At 37.0% G+C, this 27,151-nt stretch overlaps 1 protein-coding gene across 4 annotated transcripts in view; it reads left to right on the top strand.

The window, feature by feature from the left end:
• sbf2 (SET binding factor 2) overlaps positions 1–27,151 on the top strand; it is a 168,882-nt gene that overhangs the window by 80,809 nt on the left and 60,922 nt on the right. For all 4 annotated transcript variants that reach the window (XM_039690899.2, XM_039690902.2, XM_039690903.2 and 1 more), the window contains exons 14-17: positions 517–721; positions 2,887–2,996; positions 3,754–3,903; positions 24,894–24,962. In XM_039690899.2, the coding sequence (XP_039546833.2) occupies positions 517–721; positions 2,887–2,996; positions 3,754–3,903; positions 24,894–24,962 (534 nt within the window). The remainder of the gene's footprint in view (positions 1–516; positions 722–2,886; positions 2,997–3,753; positions 3,904–24,893; positions 24,963–27,151) is intronic.

The following is a 27,151-nucleotide window of genomic DNA, read 5'->3' on the forward strand; positions in this document are numbered from 1 at the left end:
CTTAGTAATGTCAAGTTGTCATGACAAAGACACTGACAGGTTATATGATGTATTGGTTTATGTCAAACAATGTCATATTTGCATTAAAAATATCATAACTGAGCGAATGACACTTAATGACCGTTGTCACAAACATGCATAAAACTTCCTTTATATTCATACAGTAACATGTGTCACATGCACACCCCTTCAAGTAAAGTGTTACCAAAAGTTTTACAAAAGTGTTGTATATGACACATCGGGTCACCTCAAGTGGGCGGCCATATTCAGGTCACATTATCTTTCAAATACTGATCAGTTTATCTTGATTATGCTCCTGTTATCTCTCACAGAATAAAGTAAACATAAATGCCTGTGAATAGCACATTTACGCAATGGAGATTATAGTACTCGCAGAGTTACGCTCTTGATGAGTGATGGTGAATTTTTTCCACATTTTACTCGAAAAACAAAAAACACAATAAGCCACTGATCCAAAAAACATCTCTAAATCCTGTGTTGTCACGCATTCTGTAGGAGAACCCCAACCCCCACATGGCCTTCCAGAAAGTGCCTCGTCCCAGCGAGGGCTCGCACCTGCGGGTGCACATGGTGCCCTTTCCCTTGTTGGAGGATGAGAGGGTGGAGGAGTTGATACAGGAGGGCCTGGCCAAACAGCACACCACCCCCATCAGTACCCGTCCAGAGAGGAAGTGTGTGGTGCCCGCCGGACCCCCTGTGGGTGAGTGACGGGGTCATGTGAGTTTTAGATCAGTAAGATTTTTTATGTTTTTAAATGAAGTCACCAAGGCTGCTTTATTTGATGAAACAGTAATATTGTGAAATTTTATGGCAATTTAAAATGACTGTTTTCTATTTTAAAATGTAATTTGAAAGCTGAATTTTCAACATCATTAGTGTTGCTGATTACACATCAGTTTTCAGTGTCACATGATCCTTCAGAAATCATTCTAATATGCTGATTTTATGCTAAAAAAATCAATTATTATTTTCAATGTCATGTACCATTTTTCCCCCCCCAAAATTCTATGATGAATAGAAAGTTCAAAAGAACAGGATTTATTTAAAATCTAATCTTTTCTAACATTATACATTTCTTTACTGTAACTTTTGATCAATTTAACTCATCCTTGATGAATAAAAGTATTTTCTAATTTCTTTCCCCCAAAAATAAAAAATAAATTCTTTCTGACCTTTCTGTTACAAAAGCTTTCCATTTCAGATCAATTCTGTTCTTTTGAAATTTCGATTCATCAAAATCCTGAAGTAAAAATGTAAAAAAACTTTTTTCAACATGCATAATAATCTCAAATGTTTTTTGAGCATCATATTATAATAATTTCTGTAGGATTATGTGACACTGAAGACTGGAGTAATGATGCTGTAAATTCAGCTTTGATCACAGGAATAAATTACACTTCACTATATATTCACATAGAAAACCGCTGTTTTAAATTGTAATAATATTTCACAATATTACTGTTTTTTTTTGTATTTTTTATCAAACAATTGCAGCCTTGGTGAGCAGAAGAGACTTTTTTAAAAAACATAAAAAATCTTACCGATCTAAAACATTTGACCGGTAGTGTGTATAATCACTTATAATTCATGCTTTAACATTAATAGTGGTTTTTATTATCAATGTTTAAGACTGCTTAATATTTTTCTGGAAACTGTGATACATTTTATTCCTAGATAAATAGAAAGTTCACAAGATCAGCATTCATTTGAAATTGAAATCTGTTATTTTTCATCCTTGCTGAATAAAAGTACATATATTACCCCAAAGTAACTTTTGAATTTTTTCACGTTTCCCACAAAAGCATTGAAAATTATTGTTTTCAACATTGATAGTCAGCGAGCGTATTAGAATGATTTCTGAAGGATCATGTGACACTGAATACTGGAGTAATGATGCTGAAAATGCTTTGCATCACAGGAATAAATTTGATTTTTAAAATATATTAAAATGGAAAGGAGTTATTTTAAATTGTAATAATATTTCACAACATTACTGTTTTTTATTTTTGTTGTTTTTTTGCTATTTTTAATCAAATAAATGCAGCTCTGGTTAAGCATGAGAGACTTTTTTTTTTTAAAAACATAAAAAATCTTACAGATCCCAAACATTTATATAAGATAATAAGATCTTGTGAAATGCATTTGACAGGTTAAGTTTGGTCAGCATGAAACTGAAGTTTAATTTTGATTGAAAGTAATGAAGACAGAACATTATTATAAAAAAAAGAGAGTTTTTGAATAGGGTCAGTTTTGATTTCATGCCAACTTAAAATTTTTGGTCCATCAAGTATCTCTGAAGACCTTGACTGACTGGACTGCTCTAGTGGTCCACCAGCTGGATTTTAGGAATCCTGATTTAGTGTTTGGCATTAAAAAAAATGTTGTAAATCTCTGATTTAATTTATCTGTTATGTAATAAGCATAACGTACTGTCACTGATCGTCTCAAGCCACCAAAACGCCGTTGTCGTGTAAATGAACAGCCAAAACGCATGAAATCTAGCGAGAAAATGAATGATTTTTACAACGAAAAAGCTTGACAATGACTTTCTTTTCTTCTGCTATACAGCCAAACCAATCTTTGTTGCATTAATTTCCTATTCTCACTGTAAAACTGCTTGGAAACAATCTGTATTGTAAAAAGCGCTTCATAAATGAAGTTGACTTGACTTAGTAAGCAAAATAAATCTTGACAGGAAAGCAGAGGGTCTTTTATCAACCTGAAGGGGGTTATTTTGCTTATACAAGCGGTTTAATTCAATACTTGTTGACTTACACGGGTGTCTTTTATTTTGCTTTTATCACAGTTAAGGCGTTTATAGGCACTCTGCTCTTCATTTGTTAACAATTCTTCTCTTTTATGCAGTCTCTATCCTGGGTAAGGCCAGCTCGGTGTTTAACAGCGCCCGTAGACTGGAGGTGGTCCGGACGTGCATCGGCTTCATCTTCGACAACAAGACTCTGGAGACAGAGAAGGTGACGCAATCATTTCGGTGATGACAGGAGGATTAAACCCACACATTGACTTGTACATCTGGAAAAAGACAGCATGCAGATTAGCTCGCATTAGCGATGCGGTTCGTAGCACGATAAGCAAAGCTCTCCAGCTGCAAGTCGTACAGACGTAGGAGGAAAGGGGTGAACAAACAGTCACACATATTCTTCTAATTTCCCTGCCCTTATCACTAATGCTAATATTATTCTAACATTAACCACGACTGGTGTTTGTCTGAAGCATCCGAACATATTTTTAGTCTAAATAGCTTTGTGCAAATTACCTGTAGCAAAGTCGTTTGAGATCTATCCCCAGTGTGTTTGCATTGGAATGGTAGCCAGCTACCTACCTGCACACATTGAGTTTAAATGGTAGGTTATACAATGCAAGCTCGCATCCCTTTACAGTTGTAAAAATGTTGTGCTTGCAGTTTAACGGCTCCTCTGTGCCAGTAAAGACATCACCTCCACGCAACCTCAGCCCGAGTAAACCTGAGCGGAGGGTGCTGCCTTCGTCTAGACGTAAAATCTCATCAATAACAACCGTTCTGGAATTTTAACTATGGGTCAGAGGTCAACTGGCTGGATTTAGCTGGAATGATCGCGGCTTTTGCATGCATGCATTGAAGGGAACCGCTCCTGTGTCCAGATGAGGGCGGCCCAGTCTGGTTTAGGTGAATGGTACGCACTTAAAAAAAGCATATGTTGTAGTAATGCCTTGAAACTGCTGTTTCTTCAGACACTCCCTGCGGCTCTTCGGGCCCTGAAAGGCAAAGCAGCGCGCCAGTGCCTGACCGACGAGCTCAGCCACCACGTCCAGCAGAACCGTGCCATTCTGGACCACCAGCAGTTTGATCATATCATCCGCATGATGAACTGCGCTCTACAGGTGGGCATCGATATTAGCAGGATTTGTTACCGCAGGCAAGACCTAAAGGGGAAAAAAAACTGTTAATCAAGTAATTCGAGAATATAGGAATGCAGGAATGCTGCAACATTGAAACATTGGATTTGACTTTTTCTGTGCAGCGTTTTCAGACGGTCTAAATTTATTTATATTTTAAATATTTTAAACATCACTTTAATTTAGGGCTGTCAAACGATTAATCTCGATTAATCGCATCCAAAATAAAATAATATATGTGGTTGCACTGTGTATAATAATTTTATATATATAAATACACATAATGCTTGTATATATTTAAGAAATATTTTCATGTATATACTGTTTATAGATTTATATATAAATATAAATATTTTATACATAAATAAAAAAAAAATATTCTTAAATATACATGCATGTTTGTGTATTTATATATATATGCAAAATAATTATACACAGTGCACCCACATATATTATGTAAACACAAACTTTTATTTTGGAATGCGATTAATCGCGATTAATCGTTTGACAGCCCTACTTTAATTTGAAATAAATATTCTTGAAAAAGTTTTATGGCACTAGGGCTGGTCCGAATACCAATTTTTGAGCTTAGAAGCGTCTTTAGTAGTGAACATCGAATATTCGAATGTCTGTCTGTCCGTTTTCATTTTGATTATTTTCGAGAACTGTTCATCCAAACAACTTCAAATGGGAGTGCACGTATTTGGTGCAATATAGATAGACAGGCGAGACGTGACTCGTTCAGAATTAATAAACTTTTGATAAACTACAGAACAGCGCAAGTGGGAAGCGGCGCGCCTCATGCGAACAGAGCTTATAGTAGGGGTGTAACGATATTCGAACCGAACCGAAAAATCGTGATACAGAACTCACGATTCCAATCGAAATTGCGTACCGAACATGAAATCATGAATTTGACAACTGTGTAAATGATTATATTTTTTATATATTTCTATATATATATATATATATATATATATATATATAATCAATAACACATTACAGTAAAAACACAAGTTAATGCAAAAACTGCCTTATGTTCAGTTTACATGTTTTCATACAATGCGTTGTGTGTTGATTACTAGATCTAAAAACTAAATAGCATCTGAATTTAGGTTAAAAGTCTAGGCTACAACCATTAATGTTATAGTAATGTGCGGCTCCCTATATGGTTTACAGCATTTGCAGATTTAATCCTTGTGAAATGTTTAATTGTAATTGAATGAATTTAAAGACAAAGACAATTTTTTTCATTAAGAAGAACAGACACTGCAAAACACACACACACACAGGTCTGTTAACTTTAGCAATATTTTTAATAAGGTAGTCTAATATTTTTCTCACAAAAAAATTACTGTCAAAGTAGGGTAGATTTAAATAAAGAAGTGGCACGTGTGCCTCACGCGAGCAGGGATTATATGCTCCGGACACTGTACTAGTGATATAAAACATACACAGGTCTTTTAACTTATAGCAATATTTTAATAGGTGTAGTCTTATAATTGTTTTCTCACTGACAAAGTAGGGTAGATTTAGATAAATAAAAACGAAATTTAAATAAATAAAAACGAAATTTAAATAAATAAAAAAATAAAAGCCAAATTCAAATAAATAAAAACGAAATTTAAATGAATAAAAGCGAAATTTAAATAAATAAAAACGAAATTTAAATAAATAAAAATGAAATTTAAATAAAAAGATAAAAGGGAAATTTAAATAAATAAAAAATAAAAACGAAATTTAAATGAATAAAAGCGAAATTTAAATAAATACAAGCGAAATTTAAATATAGAAAAACTAAATTTAAATAAAGAAAAACAAAATTGTGACGTGACGTCGCAGTAAAATCTCAAAGTCTCTTATATTTCGCAGTAGATTAATTTAGATTAATCTATTATTATTCTACTATTTATTTTTCTATTTTCCACAATGTTAAAGCAACGTGGCTTAACCCAAAATACAAGCTCAGGCATGCACTTCTGTCCACACACACTCTAGCTGGAGAATACTCCCATTGCAGGAACACTTTTAGTAGTCCAAGAAGAAGCAAATATATTTATTAAGTAGCTATATTACAAAGTTATATGTTAAGTGTTATATTTCACCAGATTTTATAGTGTAAAATATATTCAAGTGCGAATGATGACCGTTTCGAGGGGGATCCAGTTGTGCAAAAAACAAAAAAAGACGAATATTCGAATGTCACATTTTCAAATGGAATACCAACCCACCGAACGAATATTCGAATATTCGGATATTCGAATATTCGAGTCCAGTCCTATATGGTACGGAAACTTCTTTTAATTTTTGTAAAGGTATTATATTTTTAAATATTTTATACATTTTTAGTAGATGGATGGATGAGATAGAGTTAAAGTGCAGGTTAGTGGGGGATGAAGAACGTTATGCATGTCGTGGAAAGGGTCTCTTAAAACGTATATGAACTGTACACCACAAACGGCCATTTAGGGGAAATCAGCAGCTCTTTGTTCTCCCTTTCAAAATACTGCCGATGGGGCCTCCTGATAGCATCTATGACGTAAAGTAGGTTATTAATTAAATGCAATGCCTGGAGTCTTTTTAGAAAGGGAACAGCAGATTTAGTGTTAAACAAACATCTCTGACAAGGCAAATCGACATGAACCTTTTCATTTGAAAGTTCCAGATTTTTCCAGAATATTTCCGCCAGCACTTATGACTTATTGCACTCTTTTATTTCACTAAAGGAAATAATATTGCTTTAGTTCAGAAAGGTATTATTGTTTGTCCCAATTTCCAACAGCTCACTGATCTATAGGTCTGCAGCTTCTTGTAAGAGGTTCGCTTGATTTATGTGAAGTTGTTTGAGTTTTGCGTAGCTGTGTCTCTTTCTTGTCACAGCGCTTCATGACTTATTGTGTGTTAGTCCATCACATTCCTTTATAACCTGTCACATTACCATTAATCTCAGAGCAGAGTAGGGTCCTGCTGGTAGTTCCTTGTGTTTTACAATGGTTAGGGGGGATTTTAATGATGCTGTGTTGTTTAAAAAGAGTCACTGGACATTCCCAGCATGCTTTCATCAAAATAATACAGACCAGCTTGGGCCGTGGATGTCAACATCTGCAGACGAGAAGAGTGGGGTTGTTTGTTTGACAAAAAAACGTTAAGTACATTTATATATACAGTAAATAAAAAGTTCAAAACCAATGGAGGGAAATATTTTTATATAGTTGTCATCTGATGGCTAAGCTGTACGTAGGTCTGTAATGTATTGTTTTGCAGTGAGAGATGAGATGCATATGTGGAAAAGATGAAATGCATGTGCTATCAGCTATCAGAGTCTGTTAATCAAGATGAGAGACAGAAACAAGCATGCTGGGCCCAAGCAAGAGTGTTTTCATGTAGACCTCCCTCCGGAGACCGTGTCAAGGGCAAAGGTTGTTTGGCACCACGGGCAACAACTTGACATGAAACAGGGATGAAAATGACAAGCTATATTATGTAGAAGTCTGAATAACAGCGGAGAAGGTAAGCGGCTTATGGACAGTCCGTGTTTCTGATTGTCATTGATCTCTTCTTCCAAACCAGCTAGAAATGTGCAGTTTTTTTTCAACACGGTTATTGTTAATGAAAGTTAATGTAAAGTTAATGATGCGCAGACAAGGAAATAAGCCACTTATTCTACTACAATACAACACACTGCCTGGACAAAAAAAGTCGCTGTTTGGATTTAAAGGGATAGTTCACTTTGAAATAATTTTTTGGTTTGTTTTAGCTTACCTCAAGGGCATCCAAGATGTAGGTGTCTTTGTTTCCGCAGTATTTTCAATTTTGATATTTTTAGGTCAAACCGTTCTTGTCCATCATATAATGGAGGTCTATGGTCACCACCTCAAAGAGCATGCACAGAGAAGTCCAAATTAAACATGATTTAATGACTCGTAAATGTAAGTACACATTGATGGCCTAAGACATGAAACGAGCGGTTTGTGTGAGAAAACGAACAGTATTTATATCGTTTTTACCTCTTGTAACCACAGCCACGTCCAAGTGATCTGAGGGCGCGGACGCTTCGGTGTGCGCAAGCACTGGAAAGCGGCGGAAGTGATCTCTCGTGCAGTTGCGAAAAAATTCAACGTTGTCTGTTGATTTATCGAAATCGTCTTCCGTTGCGATTTCCTGTATATCTAAATATGTTTAGATCTTCACAGTGAATGATAACACTTCTGAAATCTCTGTGTAAACCAGTGTTTCTCAAACTTTTTCAGCCCAAGGACCACTTTATCTTCCATTTTTTTTTCTGAGGACCACCTAACAAAATCCCACTCTAACACGCCCCCAAAAACAAAACAAAAAATGTAAGGATAAGCTAAATTTAAGTTTAAATTTAACTCCTAACTGAGCTTTGACTGATATAGGCTTTTCATTTTTCTGTCAGTGAAGAAAGTAAACATAGGGTCAACTGATATAGGTTGATTTTGCCTATGAATAATTTTTTTTCAGATGCGTTTATTTACTGAAAGCTAAAGCTTGGTAATTAAGTTTATCAAATGCATTCACAATATGTATAGGCTACACATTTATTATTGTTTGTACGCCTAATACAGGGCTTTATAATCAAAGAGGTCCTAAATTTGAGGTTGGTAGGGGCTTCACATTTTTTAGTTATCTGATATTTGCATTTTCAAGACGTTTGAAGACCTAAAAAAAGGATATGAAATTGCTTTAAAACCATGTCAGTGGGCAGTAGATTATTTGTCAAAGGAGAGGAGAGCCTCACCTCTCATCTCACTCTTTCTTTTTTCCTCAGTCTCTTCATCACTTTCTCTTCCCCTCTGAAGACTTAGCTTTGTACTAAAGGCTACAATTTGTATTATATTCTCAATATGTATACATTCATTATTACTCATGTGCCTAAAATGATGAAAAAGGCTTTGTTAATGTTTCTTGTCCCCTCACAACAATGACAGTAAACTAATTATTACATTACACGTTACTATTTTTTATACTAATTTTCAGTTCAAAATGGCTATTAGTTTGCCTGATTATTTTTTGTCATTCGTTTAACATTTATGACCTAAAAAATTATGTCAAATATGAAATGTTAAGTTTAGCTACTTACATCTTACATGATCGCACTTGACCGTGCGCATTGAGATGAACACGCACGCACACACACACACACACACACACACACACACACACACACACACACACACACTGTCCTCTGTTTCTGACGTGCTCTCTGCTCTGCACCGCTGCGGATTGAGGAAGAACGCGCCGAATCTGATTATAACAACACTGAAGCGAACATGAATTCCTAGCCTACATTAATCACAAATTTTTAGGGGGGCTAGGCAGAAGTTTAGGGGGCCGGTAGACCCCTGCCATAGGAAATTGCGTCCGTGAATATGACAGCAGCACTGAGTGCGCCCGTCTCTGGCTCAGCGCCAGCCAACGCGGGGAAGCACATTTGAATTTAGCAGTTGATCATGTGATGCACTGACCGTTCTAATCACAGCGGTGTGATCGTACGCTCCAGGGATCAGCCAAGAAGACTGATCACACTGGTACGTGCGAAAAAGTGACAATTTTGTAAACACTTGCCTAGTTTAGGTCATCTTTTCGCGGACCACTAGGGGACGATGGCGGACCACACCTTGAGAATTACTGGTGTAAGCAATGAGTGACGTACACGCGCTAGAGATCACTTCCGGTGCTTTCCGGCGCTTGCGCAGATAGAAGCGCCCTCGATATAAACGATATAAATACTGTTCGTTTTCTCACACAAACCGCTCGTTTCGTGTCTTAGGCCATCAATGTGTACTTACATGTACGAGTCATTAAATCATGTTTAATTTGGACTTCTCTGTGCATACTCTTTGAGGTGGTGACCATAGACCTCCATTATATGATTGACAGACAAGAACGGTTTGACCTAAAAATATCAAAATTGAAAATACTGTCGAAAAAAGACACCTACATCTTGGATGCCCTAGAGGTAAGATAAAACATACCAAAAATCTATTTCAAAGTGAACTATCCCTTTAAATAGGCAAATGCTTTAGAGTCTATGACTGGATAATTATTGCTGTGATTATTATTTTTATAGCAAGTTATATGTTTGGCAACAGTTCTTGTAACTCTAACTGATTGAGTGGGTAGCTTTTCATTCATTCATCATGGCCATATCCCAGGATGACAATCAGTCATCAGGCTCAAATTGTGAAAGAATGGTTGTGAGGTGTGTGAAGATTCATTTTTACACATGAATTGGCCCATCTGAGTCCGGACCTTAAATTCATTGAAAGTCTTTGGGAAGTGCTGGAGGAGACTTTACAGAGTGCTGGACTCTTGCATTGTCAATACAAGATCTTCACTAAAAACTGATGCAGCTGTTGATGGAAATATATGTTGTGATGTTATGAATGAATATAATAAAATGCCTTTAAAAATTCACGTTGAGACTACTTAAATTGAGTAATTTAAAATTACATAATTCCATTATGTTGAAGTTGCATAAACAAATTATGTTTGTTTAACGTAATCCAGTTATGTGGAACCTGTTGACAAATTAAAATTAATTAAAGCCAACATTATATTTTTTTGAGTGTATTTACATCAAGTGGTGCATCATTTTTTTGGAAAAGATCTTTCAGCATGTTTCCTATAAAAACGTCTGACATTTTTAAGTTGTACATGGCGTTAGTAAGTGACATAAATCACACAAAATCCCATTAGAACAGTCGGGAATGGATTTCCAGAAATGCGCTTTGATTTCAAAGCACATATGAATGTAGCTCAAAACTGATTTGTAAAAATCCCTTTTCATGTGATTTTTATTTTTGCCGTTCACGTTTGCTAAATATGATCGGATTCCAAATATTGAACTCGGACTGACAGTCTGCACGAGGCTTATGTCACTGTAAAATATAGTGTTACCCACACTCTAAAAAATGTTGTTTTAACCCAATTTTGGGTCAAATATGGACAAACTCAAACAATGGGCTAAAAATGTAATTTAAAAATATAACCCAATGGCTGGGTTGGGTTAAAACAACCCAGCATTTTTTAGAGTGCAGTTTCTCATTGGAAATAGCAGAGATCATATCAATGGTGTTACTACTGTACCATTGAAAACTTTTTTTTGTTTTGTTTTATGTAGGACATACATCTTTAAAACTTTGGTGTTTGCGATTTCTTGGGGAGCTCACATAAATTTTAGGTTCCTGATAGGTATGTGTGTTTTCGAAGAACAAAACTTACATTACAGAGCAAATAATGTGAGTTTATAGCCTAGTTATTTGATAACCTTGCTCACAAGATCAGGGAAAGCATCGCAAGAATTTTTTAATAATTGTCCTGTTGCATGTTTATGGTAATGTAGCACTGCTCTTTGCTCTGCTATATTGTGCAAAGGCAACAAGCGTTATAAAAGAGCTCCACATTTTCGGGATAGTTTGTCTCATATGTGGCGCCGAGGTCAATGGATTTGTCTCAGATGAGCTGTAAGACAAACAAAAATAGCAGATTGCCTGGACACCCTAATTGCTTTCATATTACACTGCGGGTGCTCTCATCGCCTTCGATGAAGAGCTACAACATACAGCAGTGACGCCAGTGATTATTCAAGTTATGTTTTTTGTTACTACATCTGCACTAAGAATAGCTGGAGACATAATCGCACAGACACACGCACACTGATGTTTTTAATGCCTCAGTGAAATTGTGTCATGCTTGTTTGAAATCTTTGTTCTGACTGCAAGTGATGCAACAAACTAGAATGCTCACTGTTAAAGGAGAAGTTCAATTTAAAAAAAAAAACTTTTGCTGATAATTGACTCACCCCCATGTCATCCAAGATATCCATGTCTTTCTTTCTTTAGGTTTTTGATGAAAACATTCCAGGATTTTCTCCATATAATGGACTTCAAATGAGAGTTTCAGTGCAGCTTCAAAGGGCTTTAAATGACACCAGATGATGAATACGGGTCTTATCTAGCGAAACGAGCGGTCTTTTCAAAAATAAGTTAAAAAGTTTAAGTTTTCTAAGCACAAATGCTCGTCTTGCTCTGTTCTGTGATGCGCATTCGTGACTCCTGTTTGAGCTCGTTCATCAAAATGAACGAATCTTTTTTCGAGTCATTTGGTTCATTCAACGAACGAAATGACTCGAAAAAAGATTTGTTCATTTTGCTTGATAAGACCCTTATTCATCGTCTGGTGTCATTTAAAGCCCTTTGAAGCTGCACTGAAACTGTCTTTTGGACCTTGAACCGTTTGGTTCCCATTGAAGTCTATTATATGGGGAAAAATCCTGGAATGTTTTCATCAAAAACCTTAATTTCTTTTCGACTGAAGAAAGAAAGACATGGACATCTTGCTATAAATGCAGTCCATTTACCATTTATTAACAATATTGATGTAGCAAATTTAGTGTCATAATCCAGCCCAATGTAGTTTGAATTTTGTTCTTACCGATAGTGTCACTGCAGTTAAATCGATAATATTACTGAACATTTAACTTTAGGAACTAAAATGTTCTACACTGCAAAGTAAACATCAATTATAAAGATGTGTAGTTGATTATAACGGCACCTAGTTCAATGTTTTAGTTCAGTCACACCACGTTACTAATATGAACGTGCCCGCTAACTTTTATTACACTATGAAAGCAATTCGGTCGATTGTGTTTTTCCACTACCTTCGGAAGTGTTCGAAAGTGGTCAAGATCAAAACGCTTTAGACCCCCCTGTATTTAGCACAAATTCACATTTTTGTAGTTTTCATGTAGACGTTAATGATATCATTTCCAAAAACATGCACTTCTCAAAAGTTTAAGATTTAGGCTATTAATTATTAATACATGAATCAGATTAATTCAATTTAAAGGTTAAAAGAAAAGCATCAGGATTAGTGATGATTAATGAGATTCATTCACAAAAGGTTTAAAGTCTGATTCGATTTGTGAAGTAAAACATCAAGATATGGAAATTTTTTTTTTAATTTTTCTCCATATAATGGACTTCAATGGGAACCAAATGAGAGATTCAGTGCAGCTTCAAAGGGCTTTAAACGACACCAGACGATCAATAAGGGTCTTTTTTCGAGTCATTTCGTTCGTTGAATGAACCAAATGACTCGGAAAAATATTTGTTCATTTTGATGAATGAGCTTGAACAGGAGAGACACGAACGTGCGTCACAGAACAGAGCAAGGCGAGCATTTGTGCTAATAAAACTTAAACTTTGTTATTTGTTTTTTTAAATGAGCGATCGTTTCGCTTGATAAGACCCTTATTCATCGTCTGGAATCGTTTAAAGCCCTTTGAACAGTTTGCAGTTTGAACTGAAAGTGTCTTTTGGACCTTGAACGGTTTGGTTCCCATTGAAGTCCATTATATGGAAAAAAATCCTGGAATGTTTCCATCAAAAACCTTAATTTCTTTTCTGAAGAAAGAAAGACATGGACATCTTGATGACATGGGGGGTGAGTAAATTATCAGCAAAAGTGTTTTTTAAAAGTGAACTACTCCTTTAAACCTGTGTGCACTCCATTAGTATTGTAATAGTAGCAAACCAGAAAACACGCTTGTGACATCCGCTCCTACTTCCCTGAATCATCACACTACTTTAGCTTAAACGCTAGACGACATTTATTGTTTCTTCCGAAGTGTTTCTTATAATCTTGTCATCAAAGCATGTGTGTGTATGCATATGATCTCAGGCGCCTGGACTGCGGGTTCATCTGTTTGAGATCGGCGTGTGTGACAGATGAGACAGAGCCGTGGTACCACATCCCTCCTTCGCAAAACTCGTGATCCCAGTGGAGCTAGCCTGATTTTATGCAACTTCTCGGAAAAACAGTGAGCTGTTAACAAATATTTGTTGTCAATTCTTTGGATGTTTGCTAATGATGACAACTTTAGAAAGAATGGTGCCGGAGTCAGTGCTCTTGAACTGTCCTTATCACGCCAGGCTATGAATGATAGACCTTATCATGTTTAAAACAAGACCATTAATAAGGCTAATTTACAGAATCTTGTTTTCTCCTGCTATTTCCAGCTGTGGCGGGTTCTGGTGCTGAATGTTGTGCAAGCCCAGCAGAGGTCTGGCATGCTCTGAAGTGGAGATGCACTATGGCATCCCAGTCATTTCCTGAGCCGCAGGGTTATGGGCCAGCTTTATCGGCGGGGGGCCCTTGCAGACACTTACTCAGCCTGTCAGTCACACATTTGTTTTATGCTGTGCTGGGGGTGAAGGGAAGCAGATCAGAGCTTTGCACATCCATTCTGCAGGCGTTTTGAAGCCTTTGCGTTTCGAAGGTGCTCTGTAATCATTCAATTAAGTCTATAGTTCACATGGAAATCCTGAAGTCTTTTCATCATCTACCCACCGCATGTCATTTGAAACCCACATGAATTTCTTTTGCCTGTGGAATGTGTGGTTCTTACGTTAAGTTAATGACACAAGGAGATGAGCCACTTACTTACTTATTCTGTTTATTATATCCATTTAAAGAACATTATGTATATAAACACACTGCCGTTCAAAAGTTTGGGGTCGGTAAGATTTTGTAAGTGTCTTATGCTCACCAAGGCTGTATTTATTTGATTAAAAATACAACAACAACAAAAAAAAAACAGTAATATTGTGAAATATTATTACATTATTGTTATTTAAAATAACTGTTTTCTATTTTTATATATTTAAAAAATGTATTCCTGTGATGCAAAGCTGAAAGTCTTCTGTGTCACAGAGTATTAGTAGTATTAATACTCTGTGTTATTAGAATTATTATTATCATCAATGTAGAAAAAAATCAGGATTCCTATATATATATATATATATATATATATATATATATATATATATATATATTAGGGCTTTGCAAAGATTAATTGCGATTAAATCGCATCCAAAATAAAAGTTTGTGTTTACATAATATATCTGTGTGTGCTGTGTATCATTTTTTGTATATATAAATACACACACATGCATGTATATATTTAGGAAAATGTGTTATTCATATATACAATTTTTATATTTATATATAATATAGATTATGTATTTATATATATATACATATACTGTATATATATATATATATATATATAGAGTATTACGTGCAAATAATTCTTAAATATATACATGTACATGCATGCATATGAATTTATATATACAAAATAAATATACACAGCACACACAAATATATTATGTAAAAACAAACTTTTATTTTGAATGCGATTAATCACAATTAATCTTTGCAAAGCCCTAATATATATATATATATATATATATTAGGGCTGGGCAACCATTAATCGCGATTAATCGCATTCAAAATAAAAGTTTGTGTGTACATAATATGTGTGTGTACTGTGTATAATTATTTGAGAAATGCATGTCTATATTTAAGAAAAATGTGTTATTAATATATAAAATATTTATATTTATATTTAATATAAATTATGTATAAATCTATCTACAGTATATACATGCAAATATTTCTTAAATATAAACAAGCATGTGTGTGTATTTATATATTCAAAATAATTATACACTACAAACACATATTATATATATATATATATATATATATATATGTGTGTGTGTCTGTGTGTATATATATATATATATATATATATATATATATAACAGATGACAACAAGCACATCTCTTCTTCCAAATCGAGTGTCAGAGCAAGTACATTACATTGTGTCGACATTTTTATATTAAAAAAACAAACAATTTGTGAATTTGTCATATACTAGTAACAGTTCCGCAGAAATTACGTATAGCACATATAGTGAAGTTCACAACAGTTCCTGGGTGAACGATTCCTTTAAAGTAAACTTGTTATCTGCTCATTCAAATGAGTCCTGTGATAATCGTTTGCAAGGCACTCTGGGATCTCGCACCGTCTATTTTTTTTAAGTCTAGGTGACCCACCTGCTGATTTCATTTCTTTTCCTCATTTGTCTGCAGTTGTTTTGCCACTGCTCCATGTGAACTCTGGAGCAGGAGACCCACTGTGCTAAATTGTTTTTCTTGGGTAAAGAGAATTCAGTGAGAGATATCTGACTTTGCAGTCAGATGAAGTTACGCAATGCTCTGTGAAAGCTGCAGAAATAAATGTGCTGGGAAGTTGTGAAGTGCATCATTCCCATGTTGAACAAGTGCAGCTTCCCTAGGACACCTAAAACAGGAGGAGACATCAGGTTTGGCTCAGCCTCATTGGCTTAAAGGGATAGTTTGCCCAAAAATGAAAATTGTGTCATCATTTACACACCCTCATGTTGTTCCAAACCTATAGGAGTTTCTGTCTTATGTGGAACACAAAAGAAGATATTTTAAAGCTACACTATGTGATTTTTACCCCCATCTAGTGGTGAAAAGGTATATGACCATCCAGTGAATATTAGTTTCCTCTCAATTCCGATTTCGTTTTAACTTTTACAATGGCCAGTGTAGTCCAAGATTAACATGGCTTCCAGTTCGACCTCGTCCATGAGTGTTAACTCAAACGTAAACGCAAAAGGCGAAGCTTGAATTAACGGGTATGTCCCTCTTTGGCTAATGGAGGGGCAACATGGCGACCGATATTGGATACCCCTTACCCGTATGTATTTTCAATGGTATATTATACACTCACGAGAATACTTTATTACTTGAATGAAGTAAATATACATTAATGAGCACACATATTTTTGAAAGAACTAAGTTTTCTTAGCTAAGAATAAACTAAAAGAGTTACACAGTGTTGTTTTTAAAGAATGTTTGCAATCAAACAGTTGACGGTAGCCATTGACTTCAATCGTAGGAAAAAATACTATAGAAATCAATGTTTGTCAACCAACATTTCATAAAATATATTCTTTTGTGTTCGATAAAAGTTTGGAAGAAATTGAGGTTAAGTAAATTATGACAACATTTTTATTTTGGGGTGAACAATCTTTTTAACAAACGACTGAGATGGGATACATTATTGCAATAAAAGTAACTAGAAAAGTATCTAAAAGTAGTGCTTGTCTGTAAAAACGTAATTACACTTCTAGGATGCTCTGGGTGGTTGCTAAGAGGTTGCTTGGTTGTTTTGGCTCGTTCCTTTCCGTTTCAAATGAAAAGAGCTCATCCCTAAGTCTCAATGATATATTGGTCACATGGCTCTGGTCCCTCTTTAAATGCCAGAGTGTGTGTGTTTTTGTTTTTTTCGACATTTTTCCATGTGCCAAGCATAAATTGTAAGTTTGTTTGCTTGGGAAAAGTACTCGACATGCTACATTTGAGGTAAACTGCTGTTTGTAATAATAAAGTTTGTAATAATTAATATTAGCAATTACAACTAACTGTTTTCTGTTTGAATATATTTTAAAATGTAATTTATTCCTGTGATGCAAAGCTGAATTTTTTAGCCTCATCACATGTTCCTTCAGAAATCAATCTAATATGCTGGTTTAGATTTTCCAATTATTTTGCAATTATTCCAAATAATATTATTCCTGATAATGTATCATTTATATACTTACCTCACATTTATACTCAGCATGAAACTGAAACTGAAGTTGCGATAATCTTTTCTCCTGTATTGTCATATATATATGAGTGAAACGACTTCTCAAATTAGAAAATGTTTAGGGCGGGTCTTGATTTTATCTGTGGGGAATTGATTTGATGATTGGATGGTTGTGGTTTGCTATTGGTTGATCTCATGTGAGTGACCGTTTGTCAGTAACCACATCATCAGAGAACAGAAGAGGTGTCGCTGCAAGAGGGAGGGGAAGTTATTTTGAGTAAACAAGGGTGCTTTTTTAATTTGTTTTTTATAATGTATAATTTAATAAATAATAAATCAATAATAAATAATTTATAGTAAAAACTGCAATATTCCATAGAAAAAAATTGAAATGGTTAATTTTAAGGTTCAAAAGCATGAGTGTTACAACATTAATAGCATGCTTTTTAATTAGGTTCACCACAACTTCTGTTTTACAGAGAAGCAATTTTGTTATGTTCACAAAGTCTGTATTTGGACTTCTAAAACTTGCATTCCTAGAAAGCAATCAAAATAAAGATTTTGGTTTACAGGAAGTTAACACATTGCTTATAAGGGAGTAAAACAGGATGCAAGTGAGTCACATCATATGACCATGGATCCCGTCGGAGACTGAACTATAGGGAACGACGTGCCATTCTCCGTGTGACTTCCATTCAAATTGCTCACACTTGTGCAGCAGCACGTATAGTTTGTGGTGAGTCACAGTCACTCAGCATCCTCTCTTATGCCTGAATGAGTAAAGATAAATATGTGCTGTGCAGCAGCAGACAAACAACACTCTTCTGACCTTTCCTGAAGTCTCTCGGTGACACAATAATCTGTACAAAGTTTATTTGTGTGTGCTTACTGTACATACTGAGCTGAATATGTGTTAAAGAAGATCTGTGTAATGGGTCAATGCCATACCCAGTAAGAGTGTCTACAGTAAAAATTGGTTTTATATATGGTACAAACTCATTTTTATTATATCATTACATATTATTCAGTTTTTTTTTACACCACATCACATTGTCTAGCAATAGTTTTCAGGTTGAGAAATTGTATGAAATAATGTAATCAAATGTAAAATAACACTGCATAGTCATTGTATACATTAAATATGGATTGATCCTTATTAAAGTTACAAAAGTTATTCAAAAACAGTAAGGTATTTTTATATTTGTCTTTTCTTATTTGATTAACATTTAAAAAAACACAGGTTTATTATGCTGCTGTCACTTTAAGACCTAATGCACAGATCCAAAATATAGATACACGTTTTATTTCTCAATGCTTTACATTCACTTAAGACAAAACAGACTAAGTTTATGTGGATACTCTCCAATATGGGCATCTTGACATAATTTTGTATGAATTTGTCCTTTTAAGCTCAAGAAGACATGAAAGAGGACATGATTCGGTATTCACGCTCTGTTTGAGGCACTGCTTTCTACGTGTGCTTTTCGGATGTGTGTGCATAAAACTGTGCAAGTACCAAATTGAGTTCTCTTTCACGTCTTCCTGCACTTAAATATTAAAGGGATACTCCACTTTTTTTGGAAATAGGCTCATTTTACAACTCCCCCAGAGTTAAACTGTTGAGTTTTACCGTTTTTGAATCCATTCAGCCGATCTCCGGTTCTGGCGGTACTACTTTTAGCATAGCTTAGCTTACATCATTGAAGTGCACAAGACCATTAGCATTTCTCAAAAAAAAAAAAAAAAAAAGACCAGTGTTTCGATATAAGTGTTTAGATATTTTTTCAGGTGCTGTGTCATATCATTACACCTGCTGCACTCATGCTACGGCAGTAAAGTGTCTTGATTATTACGCAGGAATGAGAGTATAGTTCCTAGCTGTATCAGCCTAGAAAATCGCAATTTTACATTTTCCGTCGGTCTCAGTGCACGTTGTAACTACAGAAGAGTCAAGTTTTAAATAGGAAGAATATCGAAACTCTCTGGTAATTTTTTGTTTTTTGAGAAATGCTAATGGTCTTGTCCACTTCAATGATGTATGCTAAGCTATGCTAAAAGTGGTACCGCCAGAACCGGAGATCGGCTGAATGGATTCAAAAACGGTAAAACTCGCGTTATTCGCCGACGTTTAACGCCTCGTGACTCAACAAAGGGCGCCAATGTGAGTGTGCACACCGACGAGTAAAAACGCCACGCGTAAAAGCGTGATTTTTAAAAAAAAAAGCCTCGGGGTCATTTTTTTAGTTTGATGTGCTGCGTCAAAAACTATCTGACCAATGAGATTGGCGCTTTTGCTCATGTGTTTGGAGCTTCTGATGTTACAGTAAAACACAACTTGGGGGCGATCAAACACAAAACGGTTTTGCCGAGCACACATATGCAACGGCGAAGAAGATATGCGCCAAGTAGAATCGCCGTCTAAACAGCCAGGAAGAAAGTCTCGTTGGTGCTAGAACATAAACTATATGACAAACGTGACAGGGACTACAAACATCTTGATAAAAGAGAACTGTATGGAGTGGTATTGCAGAGCAAATTGGCGCCACCTAATGTCAGGGAATGAATTTGCATGTTCACTCGGCTCATCATCAGCGAAAATCCCTTGGGCGTGAACACAAAAAACGCGCTGAAAAACGCTGACGAATAACGCGCGCTGATATTCGTCCCGGTGTGTACGGGCCTTAAAGGACAAGTTCGGTATTTTACAATTAAAGCCCTGTTTTAAGATCGTTTCTGATGAACTAGATTGGTTAGGATCGTTTTTTAGACAAATGCTGCTGTCATGAGAATTTTTGGATTCTGTGTTAGCACCCCCCCCCCCACCTATGAATGATTGCACAGGAACAATCATAAAACTTTAGTTTACAAAGACGTGAAACTCACCGAGTGTGGGGTGTTCACTGATATGCTCACACAAAAATCGCCTCAAAAGATGCTTTCCAACGGGTTTTATCGTAGTTTTTGTCCAACTCCATCGACTTGTATTGAATGTTCTGTGACGTCAGTTATTACTCCGCCGCCTGGAAACGGAAATGGGGCTGTTTGTAATGTATTCTTTCTGTAGTTTATGCAGTCGCGTGTATACAAGTGGTTTGCTTGCATTTGGCAAAGGTGCATTATCGCCACCTACTGGGCTGGAGTGTCTATTATTCAAGCTCTCAACGGAAGAATGTCCGGCTGTGAGGCGTTCGGAAAAATAGGTCTACGGTTTTATAACGAATGGTAAAACACCCTTTGGAAAGCATCTTTTGAGGCGATTTTTGTGTGAGCATATCAGTGAACATCCCAGACCACATCTTTGTAAACTAAAGTTTCATGCGTTTTAATTAATGATTGTTCCTGTGCACCTATGCTACCATTGTAAAGGTGTGGGGGTGCTACCCAGAGGTGGGGACAAGTCACACATGGTCAAGTCCAAGCAAGTCCCAAGTCTTAACCATCAAGTCTCGAGTCAAGTCTCAAGTCGCAGTTCAGATAAATCAAGCAAGTCAAGTCAAGTCAAGGGTTCACCCTAAGCAAGTCAAGTCAAGTCCTGATAAGTTTCAAGTAAAGTCAAGTCACACTACTAAAATAAATAGAGGTAAATTTTTTCGATACATATTTATTTTTGCACAGAAAAGATGAACTTTTATACATATATTATGTATCTTACATTTGCTATATTAATCATATGCATATCTGTGCTACATTAATATCTGAAAATAAAATAAAATTGTGTTGTTTACACAAAACGTTCAGAGTCTAAGATGTATCGATTCTAAGATCTGTCTAATTCAATTTAATTGAAACGGTCTAAAATGTATGAAATCTAAAATGTAATATCTTATATCTTATATAAATGTAAAATATAAATGAGAATATAAAATGCAATTTTTTTTTTAATTCAGTAGTTTTTCTTATCATAGCCAACAAATGTCTTCGGAAACTCCTTTTCCTCGATTTACTGAAACCTACATGTAAAACGCATTTGCAGCTGCACAGCCGTGTATATATCTATGCTGCATATACAGACATCCCAACCTACAAGAATTCATTTCAGGGAGGTATATCTCAATGAATGTAATGTTGGGGGGGGGGGGGGGGGAGGGTTAATATATGTTATATTAACATATTTAAAATATGTTTAAAATAAATATAAAATAAAAATGGTAATATGTTATATTACGTAACATATTTTATATTTAATAAATATTACATATTAAATAATATTATGTATATTATATATTAAATTTACATAAATATTAACAAATGATTGTTTTAATTATGGAATTCTCCATAATTTACTCCTAAACTTCAGTAGAGAACAATTCTTTGTAAGGAAGGAGGGGTTTCTTTATTGTACATTTATTTGCATGTAGTATGTAGCATATGGTTTGCGTTGCTTTAAATTGGTCAGTACAGCGCTGACTATTGAGTGTCGCTAGGAAACACGTCCGCGCTGTGCTGACGAATCGGCTGCGCGGCTCGGATCATTGAACCGTGCAGATGACATGTCTGCGCGGCACGAGCTCTGTAAAGCCCCGCTGTCTCGTCCCACTTTTGGTTTGTTTGGCTTCCCATATCTCTGCCGTGCACACGCCGCACGCTATGTATGTTATACGCGCAGTATCTCGCTCTAGATTCCGGGAGATTTTAACTCATTTGCGGGCATCAGGGAGACGCTATCAATATGCGTGAGACTCCCGGAACTTCCGTTTGGCGCGGTTTGAATTGAGCAGCGTAAAGGCACAGATGCCGATATATTGATGCTGACGTCATAATATATATTTTAATTAACTGTATTGCTGTTTGTTTATTATATGTTCAAGTCATTGTCGAGTCTTCCACTTCAAGTCAAGTCAAGTCTCAAGTAACTTGTTCTCAAGTCAAAGTCAAGTCAAGTCATTTTTGTACTTTAATCAAGCAAGTCACAAGTCCTGAAAATTGTGACTCGAGTCAGACTCGAGTCAAGTCATGTGACTCGAGTCCCCCACCTCTGGTGCTACCACAGAAACCGAAAATTCTCGTGACAGCAGCGTTTTTCTAAAAAACAATGCTAACCATTCTATTTCATCAGAAACGATCTTAAAACAGGGCTTTAATTGTAAAATACCGAACTTGTCCTTTAACTCTGGGGGAGTTGTAAAATGAGCCTATTTCCAAAAAAAAAAAAATGGAGTATTCCTTTAAAACTGCCAAGGCTTAAATACGTGAAAATAATAAAATTTTGTGACGATGCAACACTTGCCTGATCAGTTCTGTCAACTGTCCTTGTCGAGCACTGTCATAAAAAAGTCAAATTATCTAATAATTTAAAGGTGGAATACCTAAGATTTTCGCATTAAAATATCCCAAAATCACAAGGCCAGTGTTATATATTTAGTAAAGATGATAACTTACAATATTCCAAATGTTTCAAACAATGTTTAAATCGCGAGAAAATTTAGATTTTAACCAAGGAAACGGGGCGTGTGAGCTGGGAGTCGCCAGTCAATCGCGTCATATCCGCGTTACCTCGGTTTCCGCTCGTACTACGTGTAGTCCTGGACAAATGCGCAAGTTGTAGTTGTGCGTTAGCGTCTATCAAGCAACAAACGTCAGCTTGTTTCGCGCATTTGTTATGGAATGGAGCACAATTATTCTTTTCAATTATTCTCGGAATGTGAACTGTTGGCCGTAAAGGGGGTCGCAACCCGAACGAGAAGCGCCGCGCCACGTCTAGGACAACTTCAGGTATCGCACACCGGACGCGCACTTTCTCATCAGCCAGCAATATTGTTATGTTTAATGACACGAAAGGAAGATAATGTCTGTTCTATGTTATGATTGTACTGTACAATTAAATACAATCGTTGCTGAGTCTGCATTCTGAAAACTTTACCTCAGAGCATCCGTTAACTGAATGAATTGAGAATCTCACCTGAAAAATCTAATAATAACATCAGCAATTGTTATTCAAGCAGCTGATTTCTGTAAATGACTGCAAATGCATTGCAGCATAGGGCGAAGTCAGGATCCATTAGCAACGATTTGAAACAAAAATAAGTCACTTCGTCCAGTGACTCGTACAGTAACATCTGTGATAACTAATTTACTTTTAAACCTGACTTTTCTTGCGGTTATTTCAGTTTAATGAAAAACAAGCATGTAAACGCAACATTTATAGAAATCGAACTTTACCTCATCCATGACAACTAATTTTCGATTCCCGTCTGACTGATTTATGCACGGTGGAGTTGAAAACAACAGTTCCCATCATTCCGCGTTCCTCCACGGAGTCATCAAGCAAAGCCGTTGTTGTTGTTTTGAATGTAGCGCCCTCTAGCGGCATAAAATCTTAGGTATTCCACCTTAATTTAAGAGAAATGTTGACCCCTCTGTTATGTTAATTCCCTGTTGTTGTGGTTGTACAACATTACTTTTTTGGCAAACTGAGCGGGTTCTTCTGACTTAGGCCAGTAAACAACCAGCATCATGATGAGTTGTTCACAGACAAGCACCGCTGACATTTTCTTCAGGAAAATCTATTCCGAACAGCAGGATAATTTCTCCCCGCAGAATAACTGGGATCTTTTAATGGTAAAGGATTTTTGCTCCGAGAGTCATTTCCAGTGATTTATTTGTGTACAGAAGCTTAGAATGAACGTTTCAGTTCTCCTGGCAAACGACGCAGCTCATTCCAAACTTGTTGTACTGAAAGAGAAATAACTCAAGCTGCACCATCCATGGGGGGCCAGGCATGCGAGATCTGTGCAGGAACCGATGTTTTAGATTTGCTGCTGTCTTTACTTTTAGATGCGTATGCCAGGATAGAGAGCAGAGGTGGTGGCTGGTTTTTGTATTGAAATATAATCCTGACACTGCTTACAACGTCTTCATTCCTATATAAGACAATATAGAACATATAGAAGTGACAAATCTTGATTAAAAAAAATGCAATGTGTGTTTTTGCAGTGCCACATCATCAAATCATGAATCAGGGACGTTTCATGGAGCTATAAAACCAATAGCTATTTTTTTCATTAAAAAGCAGTCATCTGGCTTTGACTATTTCCAGGATCCTCATAAAATATGTCACTCCCACACCAGTTGATCCTTTTATGTAACAACCCAAGTTTTGATTTAATAGCTTTGTTCAGTTTAAATAGGTCGATGTCATGTCAGTTTGGAATTTAAAATATGAAATGACTTTTAAATTGAAAATCGTTACAGTGTCGGAGGCACGATTATGTAAAATATTAAAAGCATATGCATGAAAACAGCTCGAAATCTGACTGAATGGAAGCCAAACTTCTTTTAAATACACACGACTTTGCCTATACAGTATGTATATGTTTATTTATCAATGAAAAATGTGATTAATGGACCTGCAACCAATACTTTGACATAGGTAATAATATGGGAAAATAGCAAGTGATGTCATGTTTTGTGCACAATTGGCCAAAGCTCATTTGATCATCAGCTTATGTCGTCTAACATCTCCTCGTCTCTGTTTACTCCAGGACTGCTCCAGCTCAGAGGAATACACTGTGGCCGCCGCATTGCTGCCCCTGACGACGGCCTTTTACCGGGTGAGTAACAGTTGAGGTCAGACTGGCAGCGGGCATACTGGCAGCTCTAGTTACTGGATCTTAATCATAGCTCATCAACACTGGCACCGATACTCACTAATGCTGGAAGAACCCCCACTTTCCACCTGTCTCCATCTGCTTAGTTTAACTCTTAACACCCTGAAATACGAAAAACGAACTGGTGTGACGTCATGCCAAAACGAAGTTCGTCTGGAGTTCATTTTGAGAGTTCGAAACTGCTTGGCAAAGCGAACTTGAAAAAGTGATGACTTAATAGGTGGGTGTGGTTCTGAGGCTCCGCCTTTTTTAATGTGCAAATCTTTTCTGATTCATTTCTTCTGTTTAGTTTGGTCCATCGAGGTCAGATGCGAGCTTTTAATCAATCTATTGAATGATTTACAATATAAATAAATGTGACGTATTTTATCCCTAAGCAAAGAACGAATAATAGTATATCTTTCGCTTTAGGCTTGTTATTTACTCCATTCAGCTCATCATTGACGGAAATCTTTAACTAGTGTGACAGTCACTCTAGTCTAGTTTGGTTTCGCCGTGGTTCAGTGGGAAAAGGGAAAGCCAGATCCTGCAGGGATTTGGAGAGTGTCTGGCTTTCAACACCGATCCATCACGTACCCACATTATTGTTGTCATAGAGACAGACACAACTGACTCTGTTGCTTTTTAATTGTCGATCCGTCCTCAGTGACTCACTCTGCACAGAGAGACGTGATGAAATCAGATATCAGGTTGGTGACCCTTGTCAATAGCGCTCGTAACAATAGCAACTGTGACACTACATTATCCATTTGCATAGTCAATGTAACCCAAACTTATGAGATAAGATTGTTTCTTCCATCCAGGAATAGGTTTAAATTGCTTTGGGATTGGAAACTGTCAACAATGGTTAGAAAATTAGACTTTGTTAACTTGTCAGAACTTGAATTTCATACCTTGAACTTCAGATCTTCCAGGATATTGCAGATCTTTGTTCTCAATGGTGTTCTGGGTGGTTGCTAGGGCATTGCTACTGTCACAGTCCTCCGTCTGCACCAGTCTGTCTTGTCTTCAGCACTACACTTCCCAGGATCCTCTCGTCACCCTATCCCGTGTTCACTCCCTCATCAGCCACCTGTTCCTCGTCATCATCATCTGTTTCACCTGTTCTCACCTCATTATGTTTGATTATTCTGTGTATTTAGTTCCCTCTGTTTTACTCAATGGTTGTCGGTCGATGTTGTATGTTACCCGGAGATTCCCTGTCCTCCTACCTGTATGTTTGATTAAAATGAGTATCTTCACGTTCATCTGGACTCCTCCTATTCCTTCTGCCTGCACTCCTGCACTCCACCATCTCACACCGTGACAGATCGACCGACCACAACAGTGACAACATGGGACTTTTCCTAACCCCGGCTCTCACCACCATCAACCTTTTCCAGGACGGACGAACTTGTAAGGAGTACGTCGTCAGGTTCCTGGAGCTCTCTGCTGGGGTAAGTTGGTCAGATGACGTTCTAAAGTCAGTCTTTTGGCTGGGTTTGGACGATCATCTGTACCGGCAAGCCCCAGCAGCAGCGTTTCCAGGAACCTTCGCTGGATACCTGGATCATGTGTTGTGGTTGAGTGGGTCAGCCTTCACCATTGGTGAGGCTGAAGATGACAGCGCCACTCAACCACACACACCCACCATCATCCCCACCCCTGCCGTCATCACCTACCGGTCAGAGCCCTCTTCACCGCTGGTTCCGTCCAGCCCCATCCAGCCGGCGCCAGTGACCGTCCAGACCGTCCAGCCAGAGACCGTCGAGACCGTCCAGCGAGAGACCGTCGAGACCGTCCAGCGAGAGACCGTCCAGACCGTCCAGCGAGAGACCGTCCAGACCGTCCAGCCAGAGACCGTCCAGACCGTCCAGCCAGAGACCGTCCAGACCGTCCAGCCAGAGACCGTCCAGACCGTCCCGCCAGAGACCGTCCAGTCTGAGCCCTCACTGCTGGTTCCGTCCAGCTCTCCAGAGACTGAATGCTCTTCACCGCTGGTTCCGTCCAGCTCTCCAGAGACTGAATGCTCTTCACCGCTGATTCCGTCCAGCTCTCCAGAGACTAAATGCTCTTCACTGCTGGTTCCGTCCAGCTCTTCAGAGACTGAATGCCCTTCACTGCTGGTCCCGTCCAGCTCTCCAGAGTCTGAA

Source organism: Pimephales promelas, chromosome 1 (assembly GCF_988280905.1).
Source record: "Pimephales promelas chromosome 1, fPimPro1.hap1.1, whole genome shotgun sequence".
In the NCBI taxonomy this organism is placed as follows: domain Eukaryota; kingdom Metazoa; phylum Chordata; class Actinopteri; order Cypriniformes; family Leuciscidae; genus Pimephales; species Pimephales promelas.